The sequence below is a fragment of the Pleurodeles waltl genome, chromosome 3_1 (assembly GCF_031143425.1).
Source record: "Pleurodeles waltl isolate 20211129_DDA chromosome 3_1, aPleWal1.hap1.20221129, whole genome shotgun sequence".
Lineage (NCBI taxonomy): Eukaryota > Metazoa > Chordata > Amphibia > Caudata > Salamandridae > Pleurodeles > Pleurodeles waltl.
The window spans coordinates 975,738,542-975,751,474 of record NC_090440.1 but is presented as its reverse complement, the minus strand read 5'-3'; the positions used below and the strand labels follow the sequence as shown (position 1 = coordinate 975,751,474).

General features: G+C 50.6%; 1 protein-coding gene across 1 annotated transcript; it reads left to right on the top strand.

The window, feature by feature from the left end:
* The first annotated feature begins 1,782 nt into the window (after positions 1–1,782).
* On the top strand, positions 1,783–11,602 carry NR0B2 (nuclear receptor subfamily 0 group B member 2). Its single transcript, XM_069224067.1, has 2 exons — positions 1,783–2,812; positions 10,179–11,602. The coding sequence occupies exons 1-2, from the start codon at positions 2,278–2,280 to the stop codon at positions 10,418–10,420; spliced, it is 777 nt and encodes a 258-aa protein (XP_069080168.1). The 5' UTR covers positions 1,783–2,277; the 3' UTR covers positions 10,421–11,602.
* The last annotated feature ends 1,331 nt before the right edge of the window (positions 11,603–12,933 follow it).

Sequence of the window (12,933 nt, the reverse complement as noted above, 5' to 3'; positions counted from 1 at the left end):
TCGGGTACACTGCCTCACCCTTCCCATGGTGATCTCACCACAGTGAATGCTTCTTATCTGAAACGGCAGCCTGCTGTCAACAAGGTTAAACTAACACGAGCAGATAAGAGACTTCCAGCTTCGCTCCCAAGGTCAGCCTCATACACAGCTCTGTTTCTGTCCCTGGGCAACTGGTGGCGAGGCAATGCTGCGCTGTGTGCGCCTGCGCTCTGTGTCTTTCCTGGTCAATGCGTGTTAAAGGGTGGGAGCGGAGGGCCCCGCAGCCTGTGAGGTGCAGGCGATCCCCACCCCTTAAGGGGGCGGGACATTCAGCGAAGGCCTACTAATATACAGCAATTATCAGGGTTCAATGACCCCCTCAGTGCTCCAAGCCATGGTGCCACTGCACCTGCTGCACCAATAGTAGCTACGAGCGTTTGCACGTGGTCAGCGTGCCATGTGCTGTCTCAACTTTCTAGTGTGGTCACATATGAAAAAACACGAGTGTATCTAGAAAGGAGGCCGTGGTGCTCAGGGACGTGCTCCCCTTACCTGTCTGCATTGATCACTCACTGGGCGAGGTACTCTGGCCCACGTGTCCCCTAAACTGATGACCAGAAGCACCCAGCCTCCCGTGCACCCTCCACTGCCACCATTGATCACAGGTTGGTGCGGGGCATCCAGGCACCTGTTCCCCCATGCATAGCCCTCCTTGCATGGGGACTAGACCTTGATGCCCAGGAACATTCGTCCTTGACCCTTTCTTGCCCCCTACACTGCGTTCTTTCCGTACTCACTAGAGCATGGTACCAAGGGGCATGCCGTGGTCTCCTCCTCTCCCTGCTCACTCTCTAGATCATATCACCCGTGCATCTGTGCCACACGCCATTGCTCTCATTGCTTCTGTCACAGGACCATGGTACCCAGGCACCCGCGTCCCGCCCACCACCGCTGGTATTCGATCTCAGTGTGCCAGCACCTGCGCCTCTGCTCCGAACCTTACCCCATAGCTCAGTTACTAGGCCTTGGGAGACAGGCACCTGCACCCCCACCTCTGTTACTAGGCCTTAGTACCAAGCACCTCTGCCCCCCTCGCCCCCATCCCTTATCTCGGTTACTAGGCCTAGATACACATACATTTACGGGCCCCCATCCCTCTTCTCAGTTACTAGGCCTTGGTATCCAAGCACCTGTGATCCTCCATTCACCCCCGCCCTCTGCTGGGTTAGTAGGCCTTGATGTCCAAGCGTCCGTGTCTCTGCTTTCGTCGCATACGACGTCCAACGACCCCCTCCCCCTCAATTCCTCAGCCTTGGTATCCAAGTACCTGTGTCTATGCTTTGGTCGCATACGCCCCCGTGTCCCTGCTTTGGTCGTATACGACCGCCCCCCATCCTCCTCCCCCGTACCTCGGCCTTGGTGTCCAAGCACCTGTGTCTATGCTTACTTCGTGCCGCACCCCCCACCTTGTGTTCAAGCCCCGTGGCTCCCCTCCTCCCGCCTTGCTCACTCACTAGGCCTTGGTACCCAGGCACCGCCGGTGTTAATGGCTTTGCTGATAACGTTTGGATAATGAGTCTGATAAGCTCTGGCACCCTCCTTCCGCCACAAGGCCCTCCCAGCTACGCCCGCACTCCCATTGACAAAAAGCAGGCTGTGCCACGCAACGGTGCGCCAGCCTCCCCTGGCGCTGTTCCCGGGCTGCCCTGTTTTTCAATGAAGAGCCGGGCGTGTGACTGGGTCAAGGACTCCCCCTCCATGGCCAGCCCTTATAAATAGAGCACAGAGCATCCGCCAGCACACCGAGAGCACATCACAAGGACGGGCACCGCACAGAGAGCGCGCAATCTCTACCCAGAGCGTCATTTCAGCGCTTCTCCGGCGGCTGGGAAAGCAACATCAGTCTGCCAAGGCTTCCAAGATCCCGGATGTCACTGGCGAAACAACACAAGGCTGCCAGGACCACTGAGATAGCTGCTTCTCCAGAAACCCAGCCAAGGCCCCAAGATCACGGGTAAACCGACCCCATCCACCAAGAGCCTAGACATTTTAGTCTCATCACCAACCTTCTTCCAAGAGCCCAATATATTTTCAAAAACAGCTGTACACAAATACCCCTAATATCAGAGGCTCCCCAGCACCCTTCCACCAAACCCCTGCTATCACAAACAAACCAATACTCTTCTACCAAGACCACAATAACACTGACCTCTGCTTGGTTCTGAACATTCCTGATTGCAATCAAGGAAGCTTTCGAAAGTACACTTTCCTGAGGTTCCTCCCTGAGGGAAAGACACTATGGAAGTGGAGTGCAGGACCTGCCACTGTGGCCCTGCAGGCGCTGAGAAGCCCAATGTCATCCTGTATGCCATCCTGAGCCAGAAGGGTCACACCAGCAGCAGCTATCAACCACAGGCACAGCATGTTTGCCAATGCGAAGGTCGCAAAACGGTGCGGCTTCGTGATCCCATGCGCACGTGCCAGGCGGCCTCTGGTGTACTAGTTAAGACAGTCAGCTTTGTGCGCAACTTACCCTCATTTGGCCTGCTGCCCCGCGAAGACCAGCTGATGCTTCTGGAGGTCTGCTGGGCACCCCTGTTCCTCTTGGGTCTGGCTCAGGAGAAGGTGGGCTTTGAGGTGATCGAGACACGGGCCCCCAGTATGCTGAAGAGGATCCTGCTGGACGGACGGGGTCCGAGCCCTGAGCCAGAGAGGTCACAACCTACAATGGCCGGGGTGCAGCGGCTGCAGAGTTGCCTCAGCAAGATCTGGAGTCTGGACCTCAGCCCAAAGGAGTACGCTTACCTCAAGGGAGCAGTGCTATTCAACCCAGGTAAGAGCACCCAGAAATCTGCCACTTCACGGTTCCTGTAGGAAAAGAGCTGCCCAGAATCCCTCTACAGAGGTAAAATTGTCTTCAGTCTTTCTACTTAAAGCCTTCTATAGCTAAGAAGGACCCTGCATCCTTCCACTTCATGTCTTCTGAGGGTAAGGATGCTCAAGTCCTTCCACTTCATGCCACCTGTAGGACAAGGGCTTCTAAATCCTTCCTCTTGTTGACTCCTGAGTCTTCCAGTTCATGACACCTGTAGGATAAGGGCTTCAGAGTCATTGCACTTGATGTCTCTTACAGGATACGGGCTTTAGAGTCCTTTCACTTCTCGTCTCCTGTCGCTAACAGCACCCATTGAATCCCTCCACTTCTTGTCTCCTATAGGTAAGAGCACCCCTTGAATCCCTACACCTCATGTTTCCTATAGCTAAAAGAGCCTTCAGTCCTTCCACTTCAAGGCTTCTATAGGTAAGGGCACCTGTGTCGTTCCAGTTCATGTCTCTTCTACGTAAGGGCGCCTCTGAGTTCTTCAACTTCATGTCTCCTGTAGGATAAGGGCACCGCTAATCCCCCCCACTTTATGTCTACTATAGATAAAAGTGCCTTCAGTCCTCCCACTTCATGTCACCTGTAGGTAAGAGAGACACAGAGCCCCTCCACTTCATGTCACCTGTAAGAGAGACGCAGAGCCCCTCCACTTCATGTCACCTGTAGGTAAGAGAGACGCAGGGTTCCTCCACTTCATGTCACCTGTAGGTAAGAGAGACACAGAGCTCCTCCACTTCATGTCACCTGTAGGTAAGAGAGACACAGAGCCCCTCCACTTCATGTCACCTGTAAGAGAGACGCAGAGCCCCTCCACTTCATGTCACCTGTAGGTAAGAGAGACGCAGGGTTCCTCCACTTCATGTCACCTGTAGGTAAGAGAGACACAGAGCCCCTCCACTTCATGTCACCTGTAAGAGAGACGCAGAGCTCCTCCACTTCATGTCACCTGTAGGTAAGAGAGACACAGAGCCCCTCCACTTCATGTCACCTGTAAGAGAGACGCAGAGCCCCTCCACTTCATGTCACCTGTAGGTAAGAGAGACGCAGGGTTCCTCCACTTCATGTCACCTGTAGGTAAGAGAGACACAGAGCTCCTCCACTTCATGTCACCTGTAGGTAAGAGAGACACAGAGCCCCTCCACTTCATGTCACCTGTAAGAGAGACGCAGAGCCCCTCCACTTCATGTCACCTGTAGGTAAGAGAGAAGCAGGGTTCCTCCACTTCATGTCACCTGTAGGTAAGAGAGACACAGAGCCCCTCCACTTCATGTCACCTGTAAGAGAGACGCAGAGCCCCTCCATTTCATGTCACCTGTAGGTAAGAGAGACGCAGGGTTCCTCCACTTCATGTCACCTGTAGGTAAGAGAGACACAGAGCCCCTCCACTTCATGTCACCTGTAGGTAAGAGAGACGCAGGGTTCCTCCACTTCTTGTCACCTGTAGGTAAGAGAGACGCAGAGCCCCCTCACTTCATGTCACCTGTAGGTAAGAGAGACACAGAGCCCCTCCACTTCATGTCACCTGTAGGTAAGAGAGACGCAGGGTTCCTCCACTTCATGTCACCTGTAGGTAAGAGAGACACAGAGCTCCTCCACTTCATGTCACCTGTAAGAGAGACGCAGAGCCCCTCCACTTCATGTCACCTGTAGGTAAGAGAGACGCAGGGTTCCTCCACTTCATGTCACCTGTAGGTAAGAGAGACACAGAGCCCCTCCCCTTCATGTCACCTGTAGGTAAGAGAGGGTGCTTGTCTCTGACTACAGTAGCATGACGCCTCTCTCTGACTATGGTAGCATGGGTGCCTGTCTCTGACTACTGTTGCATGAGTGCCTCTCTCTGACTACAAGAGCATGGGTGCCTGTCTCTGACTACAGTAGCATGACTCCTCTCTCTGACTATGGTAGCATGGGTGCCTGTCTCTGACTACAGTAGCATGGGTGCCTGTCTCTGACTACAGTAGCATGACGCCTCTCTCTGACTACAGCAGCATGGGTGCTTGTCTCTGACTACAGTTGCATGGGTGCTTGTCTCTGACTACAGTAGCAGGACGCCTTTCTCTGACTACAGCAGCATGGGTGCTTGTCTCTGACTTCATTTGCATGGGTGCCTGTCTCTGACTACAGTAGTATGGGTGCATGTCTCTGACTACAGTAGTATGGGTGCCTGTCTCTGACTGGATGTGCATGGGTGCCTGTCTCTGACTACAGCAGCATGGGTGCCTTTCTCTGACTACAATGGCATTTGTAGCTGTCTCTGACTTCAGTTGCATGAGTGCCTCTGTCTGAGTACAGTAGCATGGGTGCCTGTCTCTGACTACAGTAGCATGGGTGCTTGTGTCTGACTACAGTAGCATGACGCCTCTCTCTGACTACAAGAGCATGGGTGCCTGTCTCTGACTACAGTAGCATGGGTGCCTGTCTCTGACTACAGTAGCATGACGCCTCTCTCTGACTACAGCAGCATGGGTGCTTGTCTCTGACTACAGTTGCATGGGTGCCTGTCTCTGACTGGATGAGCACGGGTGCCTGTCTCTGACTGGAGGAGCATGGGTGCCTATCTCTGACTACAGTAGCATGGGTGCCTGTCTCTGACTACAGTAGTATGGGTGCCTGTCTCTGACTACAGTAGCATGGGTGCTTGTCTCTGACTAAAGTAGCATGGGTGCTTGTCTCTGACTACAGTAGCATGGGTGCATGTCTCTGACTACAGTAGCATGGGTGCATGTCTCTGACTACAGCAGCATGGGTGCCTTTCTCTGACTACAGTGGCATTTGTAGCTGTCTCTGATTTCAATTGCATGAGTGCCTCTCTCTGACTACAAGAGCACGGGTGCATGTCTCTGACTACAGTAGCATGGGTGCTTGTCTCTGACTACAGTAGCATGACGCCTCTCTCTGACTATGGTAGCATGGGTGCCTGTCTCTGACTACAGTTGCATGAGTGCCTCTCTCTGACTACAAGAGCATGGGTGCCTGTCTCTGACTACAGTAGCATGGGTGCTTGTCTCTGACTACAGTCGCATGACTCCTCTCTCTGACTATGGTAGCATGGGTGCCTGTCTCTGACTACAGATGCATGAGTGCCTCTCTCTGACTACAAGAGCATGGGTGCCTGTCTCTGACTACAGTAGCACGGGTGCCTGTCTCTGACTACAGTAGCATGACGCCTTTCTCTGACTACAGCAGCATGGGTGCTTGTCTCTGACTACAGTTGCATGGGTGCTTGTCTCTGACTACAGTAGCATGACACCTTTCTCTGACTACAGCAGCATGGGTGCTTGTCTCTGACTTCATTTGCATGGGTGCCTGTCTCTGACTACAGTAGCATGGGTGCATGTCTCTGACTACAGTAGTATGGGTGCCTGTCTCTGACTGGATGTGCATGGGTGCCTGTCTCTGACTACAGCCGCATGGGTGCCTTTCTCTGACTACAGTGGCATTTGTAGCTGTCTCTGACTTCAGTTGCATGAGTGCCTCTGTCTGAGTACAGTAGCATGGGTGCCTGTCTCTGACTACAGTAGCATGGGTGCTTGTCTCTGACTACAGTAGCATGACGCCTCTCTCTGACTATGGTAGCATGGGTGCCTGTCTCTGACTACAGTAGCATGACGCCTCTCTCTGACTACAGTAGCATGACGCCTCTCTCTGACTATGGTAGCATGGGTGCCTGTCTCTGACTACAGTTGCATGAGTGCCTCTCTCTGACTACAAGAGCATGGGTGCCTGTCTCTGACTACAGTAGCATTGGTGCTTGTTTCTGACTACAGTCGCATGACGCCTCTCTCTGACTATGGTAGCATGGGTGCCTGTCTCTGACTACAGTTGCATGAGTGCCTCTCTCTGACTACAAGAGCATGGGTGCCTGTCTCTGACTACAGTAGCATGGGTGCCTGTCTCTGACTACAGTAGCATGACGCCTCTCTCTGACTACAGTAGCATGGGTGCGTGTCTCTGACTACAATTTCATGAGTGCCTCTCTCTGACTACAGCTGCATGAGTGCCTGTCTCTGACTACAGTAGCATGGGTGCTTGTCTCTGACTACAGTAGCATGATGCCTCTCTCTGGCTACAGTAGCATGGGTGCCTGTCTCTGACTACAGTTGCATGAGTGCCTCTTTCTGACTACAAGAGCATGGGTGCCTGTCTCTGACTACAGTAACATGGGTGCTTGTCTCTGACTAGAGTAGCATGGGTGCTTGTCTCTGACTAGAGTAGCATGACACCTCTCTCTGACTACAGTAGCATGGGTGCCTGTCTCTGACTACAGCTGCATGAGTGCCTTTTTCTGATTACAGTAGCATGTGTGCCTTTCTCTGACTACAGTAGCATGGGTGCCCGTCTCTGACTTCAGTTGCATGGATGCCTCTCTCTGACTACAGGAGCATAGGTGCCTGTCTCTGACTGCATGAGCATGGGTGCCTTTCTCTGACTGCATGAGCATGGGTGCCTTTCTCTGACTATAAGAGCATGGGTGCCTCTCTCTGAATACAGTAGCATGGGTGCCTGTCTCTGACTACAGTAGCATAGGTGCCTGTCTCTGATTGTATGAGCATGGGTGCCTGTCTCTGACTACATTTGCATGGGTGCCTTTCTCTGACTATAGCAGCATGGGTGCCTGTCTCTGACTGGATGAGCATAGGTGGCTGTCTCTGAGAACAGTAGCATGAGTGGCTGTCTCTGACTACAGCTGCATGGGTGCCTGTCTCTGACTACAGTTTGCATGGGTGCCTGTCTCTGACTACAGTAGCATGGGTGCCTGTCTCACAGTACAGTAGCATGAGTGCCTGTCTCTGAGTACAGTTGCATGGGTGCCTGTTTCTGACTACAGTTGCATGGGTGCCTGTCTCTGACTGGATGAGCATGGGCACCTGTCTCTGAGTACAGTAGCATGAGTGCCTGTCTCTGACTACAGTTTGCATGGGTGCCTGTCTCAGACTACAGTTGCATGAGTGCCTTTCTCTGACTACGGTAGCATTGGTGGCTGTCTCTCAGTACAGTAGCATGAGTGCCTGTCTCTGAGTACAGTTGCATGGGTGCCTGTCTCTGACTACAGTTGTATGGGTGCCTGTCTCTGACTGGATGAGCATGGGCACCTGTCTCTGAGTACAGTAGCATGAGTGCCTGTCTCTGACTAAAGTTTGCATGGGTGCCTGTCTCTGAGTACAGTAGTATGAGTGCCTGTCTCTGACTACAGCTGCATGGGTGCCTGTCTCTGACTACAGTTTGCATGGGTGCCTGTCTCTGACTACAGTAGCAAGGGTGCCTGTCTCTCAGTACAGTAGCATGAGTGCCTGTCTCTGAGTACAGTAGCATGAGTCCCTGTCTCTGACTACAGTTGCATGGGTGCGTGTCTCTGACTACAGTTGTATGGGTGCCTGTCTCTGACTGGATGAGCATGGGCGCCTGTCTCTGAGTACAGTAGCATGGGTGCCTGTCTCTGACTACAGTTGCATGAGTGCCTTTCTCTGACTACGGTAGCATGGATGCCTGTCTCTGTCTAGAGTACCATGAGTGCCTTTCTCTGACTACAAGAGCATGGGTGCCTCTCTCTGAGTACAGTAGCATGGGTGCCTCTCCCCGATTGCATGAGCATGGGTGCCTGTCTCTGACTACAAGAACATAGGTGCCTGTCTCTCACTTCCTGAGCATGGGTGCTTCTCTGACTGCAGGAGCTGGATGCCTGCCTCTCACTGCATGATCACGGGTGCCTGTCTCTGACCACATGAGCTTAGATGCCTGTCTCTCCCTGTATGAGCATCGGTGCCTCTCTGACTACAGGAGCTTGGATGCTTGTCTCTCACTGCATGAGCATGGGTGCCTGTCTCTGACTACAGTTGCATGGGTGCTTTTCTCTGAATACAGGAGCATGGGTGCCTTTCTCTGACTACAGTTGCATGGGCGCCTGTCTCTGACTACAGTTGCATGGGTGCCTATCTCTGATTATAGTTGTATGGACACCTTTCTCTGACTACAGTTGCATGGGTGCCTGTCTCTGAGTGCAGTAGCTTGGGTGCCTGTCTCTGAGCACAGTTTCATGGGTGCCTGTCTCCGAGTACAGTAGCACGTGTACCTGTCTCTGACTGGATGAGCATGTGTGCCTGTTTTTGAGTACAGTAGCATGAGTGCCTGTCTCTGAGTACAGTTGCAAGGGTGCCTGTCTCTGACTACATTTGCATGGGTGCCTGTCTACGAGTACAGTAGCACGGGTGCCTGTCTCTGACTGGATGAGCATGGGTGTCTGTCTCTGAGTACAGTTGCATGGGTGCCTGTCTCTGACTAGAGTAGCATTGGTGGCTGTCTCTGACTACAGTAGCATGGGTGCCTGCCTCTGACTGGATGAGCATGATGCCTGTCTGAGTAAAGTAGCATGGGTGCCTGTCTATGACTACATAAGATGGGTGCTTGTCTCTGAGTACAGTAGCATGAGTGCCTGTCTCTGACTACAGTTGCATGGGTGCCTGTCTCTGACTAGAGTAGCATTGGTGGCTGTCTCTGACTACAGTAGCATGGCTGCCTGCCTCTGACTGGATGAGCATGATGCCTGTCTCTGACTACATAACATGGGTGCTTGTCTCTGAGTACAGTAGCATGAGTCCCTGTCTCTGACTACAGTTGCATGGGTGCCTGTCTCTGACTACAGTTGTATGGGTGCCTGTCTCTGACTGGATGAGCATGGGTGCCTGTCTCTGACTGTATGAGCATGGGAGCCTTTCACTGACTTTACAAGTTCGGGTTACTACTTGAATATGGGTGCCTTTCTTTGATGGGTGCCTCTCTCTGACTACATGAGCATGAGTGCATTTCTCCGACTCAGCTCATTTTGCAATTCTATGTTATTTGAAGCTGTACTTGAGCACACCATGAGTCTGACACTCAGTATCCATCCTATGCTTCGGTTTTAGGTTTTCCTATTCTCTTTTTTTCTGTAGTTACTGTATGTTTTCTATAAGCAGAGTATGTATCTAGAATCATGTTTTATAGCACTGTTATTTGTTGCCCTTTATGTACTGAATAGCACCATTGTTTTTCCATTGTGTAAGTATATTATGTTGTACTATAGTTGCATTTAAATAGAGCTTCTTACCTGTGACTAGGCCCGAGGTGCATTAAAAGATGGGTAGCATCTCCTTCTTGGGAGTACTTGTGTGAGATAGTGTATGTTTGCCATGTGGCCCATGTGAGTATTTGTTGATCATGTGTGAGAACCATAGTTGTGCTCTTATCACGTTTTGGTGCTGTGTACAACAAACCGTGAATATGTATGTGAAGTTGTGGTGGCTCACAGGCTCATCATTCTTTGTCTTGTTGTGTGTTGCAGATGTCCCCTGCCTCCAAACATCCGTCTATATCGAGAGCCTGCAGCTGGAAGCCCATAGAGCCCTCCAGGAGGTTCTGCTGCCCCAGCATCCCAGTGACCAGAGCCGCTTTGCTCGTATCTTGCTGTCAGCCTCCACCCTGCGCGCCATTCCACCTGCCCTCATCTCAGACCTGTTTTTCAGACCCATCATCGGTGATGCTGACATTGTGGAACTTGTGATGGAAATGTTGTACATGCAGTGATCTGCGGGGGTAACTATATACAGGCGCACCTGAGCCAACACTGCAAGCTGAGACATGTCTTCGGTGCTTCACTGCTTAAACTGAGCTACAAGACCTCCGCTTCAAGCACTCGCCCCACCTAAGACTGATTCCCAAAGCTGAACTGCCAGCATTCCCCCTGCTCAAAGCTAGCCTCCGACGTTCTACAGCAAGCACTTCACCCTGCCATAAACTGAGCAGCAGGGCTTCAATGCAGCAGTTTGTCCAGGTGGAGCCTGAGCCACTGGAAGCACTTAACCATGCTCAATGTTCCTTCAAGCTTGGAACCCCACATAAGACAGGGGACCAAGGCTGCACTGCCAACTCTTACTGTACCTGAACTTCAAGATTCCACTCCAAGCACTTCTTGCTTCAGACTGGGCTCCAGTGTGCTGCTGCGAGCACCTCAAGCTACCAGAGCACATGTTGCTTGCACCAAATGAACAAAAGCCTAACTCTGGCAACATAGACATGACTGTCGTGCAGTTTTCCCATTTCCCACTGATGTGATTAGATAGCAGCATACTTTTTCCAAAGATTAGTACTAATGCATATGAACTAGGATTGAGTCACAATCCCTTCATTTTGCCAGTACCAATGCTTACTTATGTTGATAAGAATGAAAGGTTTCCAGACTTTCAGAGATGAGGCCCAAACCCCTACAAACAGCGGGTAAGAGCCCTAAAAAAACAATCCAGCTAGAAAAAGGAGTGGATGGTTGGGATATATTGGGGTAGTGGACAAAGGAGGGTGTAAAGTTTTATTTGTGGAACTGAAGCTGCAAAGGGCTAGTACCATTGATCAAGCACTTGTTCATGAGGACTTTGCTCAGAATTGGAGTAGAAGTGACTTGAAGAATTAGTATGATGCGTAATTTGCGTGCAGTTCTTGTAAACATAGCGACCATGCAAGATAAGCGTTGAGTTGAGCGCTCACATTTCTAAGGGAATGTTAAATTGACTATGCCCTCAGATGGACTGGCCTGAAGGCCTATTTCCCTCCATGCCAGTGCTTCTGAAAGTCCTATGTCAGACTGAAGCCTTTCGCCCATTTGTGTATGTTTGTATGTGTCATTTTTTATCCTGTACAAACTTTTTCTGTGAAATGTGTTTGTTTGGAAGAAGTTCATGTTTGCGTTAATAGGTGTCTTAAGTTATTTTTATATAATAAAAATATTACATTTTAAAATGTTTTGGGGCCTTTTATGAGAACCTGAGAACTTGACGTATTCACCCTGTTTCATCTATTTCTGTTAACATTCCCAAGGATGATTTGCCCGTTTCCCTTGGGAAACTTGAACAGCCCTGTTAAATTTCAAAAGGATATTCTCCCACCCCAAGAATGTCAACAATGCCATCCATGCCTTCTTTGAAGCTTTCCTCTTGCCACAGGTTACGCATACTTTACAAATAAGTTAGTCAGAGCTGATGTACATATTTCCTTCGGCCTCGCTTACCACCCTTTAGGCAATCTTAATGGATATAATAATACCCTTATTCTCCTTCAAAGTTATTCTCAAAACGTAAATTATGAATTGCATACTCCCCATCTGTTACTGGATGATATCCTCTGTTTTATGCCACAGTCACTGGAATGATGCAGCTCTGGAAGACCAAATTATGCAGCAGTATTCACAAAATCATCCAGCTAGAAATTGCACATTAGGTGGCAGTGTTGTTTCATTATTCATGTTTTATCATTTTAACACACATCAATAGTCTGAACAAACGCTGTATCTCATTATGGCCAGTTTAACACTTAAAGCAATCACCAACTAAAAGGTTACCAGTTAACATTGGCAAGGGGCCTGTCACAGACCCGCAACAGATGCAATGCTTTACTAGGTAACTTTTCATCCTCTTGAGCAAGAAACATTTTGGGGTATATTTAAGAGCCCCTAGCTCCTCCTTGAGCCACATTAGCGTCATTTTTAAAAATGCTAATGTGGCCCAACTTTGCCAAAATCCCCGTGCCATATTTGCAAAGTGGTGCAATGCTTGAATTGCGCCACTTTGTAAACCTATGCACTGCGTTATGCCTGCGCCAGGCATAATGTATGCAAAGGGGCCGTTCCCCCGTGGGGGGGGGGGGGGGGGGGTTGCGCAAAAAAAATGGCACAAGAATTTCCTTGCTTCATTTCTTTCGCCACTTTTAATGCCTGCGCAAAGCAGCATTAGTGCTCTAGAAAACATAACTTTTTGCCCTTACAATCAATTTCCCCTTCTACCTGCACTTAGATCTGAGGGTCCACTTTGAACCCGATATAAAACTTTCCCCCATCATCATCTCAATAACCCGCTCTACTCACAACCACTTGCTGACCAGTATCCCCTCAAATTGCACTTCCACTCTGCCAAAACCCTTGTAAATGCAGTATTCGTCAACATTCTGGAATATTGCAATAGCCCCCTTCCTACATCCTCCACGCTGCACTTGGCTTTACACCCTTCTGAGCCTTCTGTGCACCAACACCACCTCCCTCCTCTGTCACCGAG

Bases quoted from the DNA above. Each gene is read 5' to 3' on its own strand.
- NR0B2 (XM_069224067.1), top strand. From the start codon at position 2,278: ATGGAAGTGGAGTGCAGGACCTGCCACTGTGGCCCTGCAGGCGCTGAG. The intron at 2,813-10,178 runs GTAAGAGCACCC...TGTGTGTTGCAG, and splicing joins AGCAGTGCTATTCAACCCAG to ATGTCCCCTGCCTCCAAACA.